The sequence below is a fragment of the Thermobia domestica genome, chromosome 1, assembly GCF_964235325.1.
Source record: "Thermobia domestica chromosome 1, izTheDome1.hap1.1, whole genome shotgun sequence".
Classification (NCBI taxonomy): domain Eukaryota; kingdom Metazoa; phylum Arthropoda; class Insecta; order Zygentoma; family Lepismatidae; genus Thermobia; species Thermobia domestica.
In genome coordinates, this window is record NC_137454.1 from 341823878 (window position 1) to 341829174 (window position 5297).

At 38.4% G+C, this 5297-nt stretch overlaps 1 protein-coding gene across 1 annotated transcript; it reads right to left on the reverse strand.

Moving 5' to 3' along the window:
• Positions 1-586: 586 nt before the first annotated feature.
• On the reverse strand, positions 587-3693 carry LOC145663769 (uncharacterized). Its single transcript, XM_081729861.1, has one exon. The coding sequence runs from the start codon at positions 3685-3687 to the stop codon at positions 592-594; it is 3096 nt and encodes a 1031-aa protein (XP_081585987.1). The 5' UTR covers positions 3688-3693; the 3' UTR covers positions 587-591.
• Between the last annotated feature and the right edge of the window lie 1604 nt (positions 3694-5297).

Here is a 5297-nt window from a genome sequence, read left to right on the forward strand (position 1 = left end):
GTGTAGTGAGAGAGATACTTGGAGATGGCTATGATCAATGAGATGGTTCGCGGACAGGATGGTAATGTGATTTCTCGTCTTTTTCTGAGGGCCATGGGATAGTCTGGAAGAAAGGTTGTGAGGATAGTTCTTCCACTTTTCATCTGATGAAATATTTTAGTGAAAGAGTTTATAGTACATGTTTTCCGTTGTTTATTTATTGAAGTTCAGGTTCTCTTGTCACTAGCGAAGCTATATGAGACGTGGGCTTACAGTTTAAGGTGGATACGTTTCCCCACTGGAATACGTTTAAATTTTTAATATTTTCCCACAGAATCGAACCTGAAACCATGTTCACCAAAGGCGCTCGCGCCAGGTACTAGACCATTGGGTAGGACTGTAGTTTCATTCTCTGTGTGTGAGCGATTAAATTTTCAATAGTTTGTGGAAAGTAATTTATTATGTATAATAATAATAATAATAATAGAAACTCTTATCGAGAATGAGAATAAAGTGCGATAAATGCGTGTGAAGGGGCAGCAATGTTGTAAACACACAACTATATGAAATTATATTGTACTTCTAGATATGCTTGCATTCGTTCCATTAGAATTAACAAAAATCATTTTTGTCATTATTGCTAAGAGCATTTCTCAGAAGAATTTCGTTTAGCTTCATCATTTCTCTTAGTTGTTTTATTTCTAAACTCAACCTTTCTATCCCCTCGGCGTGGGTTTCAACAATACCTAAAGAACCAGTCGTGCTAGCTGAGCGCATACGCTGAGTTCTTGGAGGGAATTCAAGATTTTTCTTTATAACCTTGTTGTAAAATTCTTCCGTTCTGTCTGCATTAGTAGGTTTATATTGCCTTCTACTCTTAGCTAATCTTAAAGCAGCTTTCATGACATCTTTTTGTAACCTTTTCTCCCCTGGATTATTCGGTTTCACATTAAGAACTACATGGTAGCCCGTTGGAAATACTAGCGCTGTTCGTTGTATGACGCTTTTAAGGTAAAACGGAATATATTTACTACATAACACCGATTCCATATACGAGATTAACTCTATTTGTCTAATTGTCTTGGCAAGTCCTGCAGTCTTTTGTAATCCTTGTATATCATTAACAGCTATCCCAATCAACAAATTCATCAACACTATAGTTACTAACAACAAAAAAAGTACAAAAATTATTTGAGCACTTACATGTAACACTGTCGGATCGTGATTCTTTTCTTCATCAAGTAAGTCATCAAAATTAATTTCGCCTGACATCCAGACAAGAACTTTAATCAGGCTTATGAAAGGATCTTTAAATCCTGCTGTACTTGGAAACAGAACAGAAAAGCTTAACGTAAATCCAATTAAAAGGCAAGCATATGCTGACAATAACTTTGCGAATTCTCGTGATACCTTCGCATACATTTCAATATAGGATCCGAATGGTGGGAGTTGGCCAATCATCATCATTAGATTCGCCCAACCCATCAATAATGCGAAGGCTCCAATGTGATTTTGCCACTGTTTTGTTCCATCGTATATAAAAAATGACGTTAAAAATACACTGCAACAAGCAAACCACTCAAAAATATTTTCAAATTGAAACAAATAAGTTATAAAAGAGGAGCAAATCGTAATACCGTAAAGTTTCCGTAAAATTTCGAAACATGTGCAGACTACCAGTACATACCAAACTACTTCAACGAATTGAGGATTGTCCTTTATATATTTATCAAAAGCTGTTTCATTACAGTAGCTATTGTATGTACGATTATTGTCCATCACGTTCATTGTCAAACGGCTATTATTATATGTACAGTTAGTGTTTGTCATGTTCGTCGTCAAACGGCTATTATTATATATACAATTATTGTCTGTCATGGTTTTCCTCAGGTTATAACAGTTGTGAGCTAGTGCAGTGTAAACATATAATGATAGGCATATGACAAACACAGCACACATGAGAAGCCGAATGATATAATACTTCCGAATCTTTTGCCATTTTAAATCCAGGAACGCGTTACACAATGGATGATCCAGTAACTCCTTTTGATGCTCATCCGCCAGCATCTTCAGAAATCCTACTTCTCCATGCTGATTTTCTGAAAGCAAATATCGAAAGTCTAGTTTCAATATCACGTCTCTGTTGGATGCTTGTCGGTCCTTCATAGATATAGCACTATTTAACTTTTCATTCACCATCGTGAGTGAAGCAGGAGTTTTACGAACAATGAAGCTAAGGGCAGATAAACCTGCGCATGTCTTGGCTGTGATATCAGCACCGTGGTATATAAGAATATCAACACAATTTGCCAGTTCATTTACAGCAGCCAAATGAAGAGCAGTGTAGCCAAAACGATCCTTATGGTTCACGTCAATGTTCCATTTTATTAATAGTTCCACAATCTCGTTGCCATTATAGTTTTTTCCAATTGCTGTATGCAACGCAGTCCGTTTATCATAATCTTCATTATTCACGTCAATACCACTTTCGAGTAACGCCTCAACACAATCCAAAGACTGTCCTTGTGCTGCTAAATGCAATGCAGTTTGCCCACGATTAGTTCGGGCATCTTTGACCACTCCTTTCTCCAAAAGAAGGATCACGCAATCAATGTGGCCATCTTGTGCAGCTAGATGAAGAGGAGTCATTCCATCCTCAGTTGTTCTGTTTGGATCAGCACCATTTTCTAATAGGAGACTTAAGCACTCGCAATGTCCTAAATCGGCTGCGACATGCACTGCAGTTAAACCGTTTATTTCTTCATTGTTTACATCAATATAATCATTACAATGATCATCAATTGGTTTGCTGGAAAATGAACCATCACTTTTTAAATCACCAATTATATCTCCATTGATGATATCATCGAAGCTTTTATCATCAAGCAAGTATTCCAAAGATTCCGTGGGTCCAATGTCCGAAGGTAGGCGCACCAGTCCCTTTTTCCGCATTTTAGTGGTTGGCATTGACTTCATACTCAAAAGCAGTTTTATACACTCCACAGAATTAGTTACCACAGAATAATGAAGTAAACCTTTAAGATTATTATTGTCAGTAAGAGCACCATTATCTAACAAAACTTTCATGGTTTCAACAGAATTGCCTAAAGCTGCACAATGCAGTGGGGAGTAAGATTTCTCGATTAAATTAATATTTCCATTTTTTGAAATTAGATATTGTAAACAGTCTACAGCACCTACGAATGCGCACAAGTGCATAGCACTAAAACCACTTTCAGGTTCACAGAAATCAATGTCAACACCACACTGTAACAATTCCTCTAAAATTTCTTTTCTTTTGAACAAAGCTGCCCACAGAAATGTAATATGTTTCTCCACATCTCTATTTAGTATTGTTGTAACGTTGACAACTTGACCAGCCTCAATGGCTTCCAATACAGAAACTAAACCACCACAGTTTTCCATCTGTTCCAACAAGCTCTGGCGAATGCTCTCTCTGGATATCTTAATGCTTTCCGTATTAATATTTGGAGTTCTGTCATTGTAATTCGTATTGTAGTCTATATCTGCTAATTCTATATCGTCTGGATCACTTAGATGTTCTATTGTAGTATTATATTCCCAGTGACTTGAGCCCATCTTCGACTGGTACTGAGTTGGAGAAATCATTTCGTTATTTTCGACATCCGCCCTGTCATTTCGGTTTAGCACCTTTTTCTTAATACTAATCATCGCACGCTCCATCATGCAATGAACTGGTGGGTAATGGTGCTCTGATGTAAAAAAAAGTAATCTGAAAAAAAAAAAAAAAAAACAATTACATTAGAATCCAGAAAAGTAATAATAATAATAAATATCACACCTTCGTAATAATTGTCTTGTAACAATTATATATATCGGATGTTCTAAAAATGGCGCCCACCGACCACATAGCATTATTGTATAAGTCAAAGTAAAGCAACATACGAAGGCAAGTCAAGAAAGTCTTGGACTGATTTTTTTCCCGGCAGTTCTGTTAACGCTGGAGCTTCATAGTTTGGCATACAAGTAGGGTGGGTCTTGCTGTGCATATATATAAAATGTTGTTAAGGAATCATTGCATGTTTGGTAACCACGACTTTTTATTGCAGGTGATGTTCTAAGCCGCCTCTAGAAGTCGCCTGTAGAAGAAATGGAGTCATTACGAGATGAACAATTTGCAGCTATACGGTTCTGCTATCGCCTGGGGAAAAGTGCAACAGAAACTCTAGGAATGTTGAGAGCAGCCTACAAAGATGACGCTCTGCCACGAAGTACCGTGTTCTGGTGGTTCAAAGAGTTTAAAGAGGGCCGAATGACAATCACGAAAGCTGGTGGACCAGGTGTATCAGCGTCAGCTGTTACTGAGGTGAACATTAACACGGCAGCAGTCATTGTTAGAGAAGATCGCCGCATCAGTATCGACGATCTGGCAGCCGCACTACGCATATCTCATGGCAGTGCCTTCAAAATTTTGCATGACCACCTCCACATGAGCCGAGTGTGTGCGCGATGGATTCCGCGACTCCTGACACCAGAGCAGAAGGCCGTTCGAGTGGAGACTTGCAGGGAGCTGTTGCAAAGGTTTGAGGATGGTGGAGACGCCTACCGCACCGTGCGACTTTTTTCTATTCCCTGCCCTAAAATCCAGACTGCGTGGACGCCGCTTCTCCGATAATTCCGAGGTTCTGAAGGCATCGGAGGCGGTTTTGAAGGACCTCTCAAAGAATGGCCTGCGACACGTGTTTGAGGACTGGAAGACTCGAATGGAAAAGTCCATTCAAATGGGCGGGGACTACTTTGAAAAGGATCATGTGCCTGTTGCTGAGTAGTAATAAATTGCCTAGAAAAAAAATCAGTCCAAGTCTTTCTTGACTAGCCCTCGTATATATATATGTTTCGAGTCCTCATCTGGCATCGTTGTTAATAAAGAGCCATAGATTAGATCCTACCAATATATCAAATAGTTATATCGATTCTTTCCAGATAGCAGCTAAAATCGATATTGATTGACACTAGCATCACTTATTAGTGTAGCAGTCTATTCAACTGCTTATTGTATTCATAGAGTAATGATTATGGCTCCAAGTAAATCTACGACGTTGCCACATTGTGAAATTTTGATTCCCCATAGCGGTTGAAGGAGATCCCGGAGGGCATAACATCATATATCATTTTCGCTTTATTTTCGCCTGTACTATTGTGCTCTGTAATCCGTGGACGTCATTTTTAAAATACCCGATATATATAATCTTGTTAAGAGGGCAAATTACAAGGAAAGAAATTAAGGAAGTTTCGCTTCTCAAAATCTTGAGAATAAAATATTCAAATAATATACT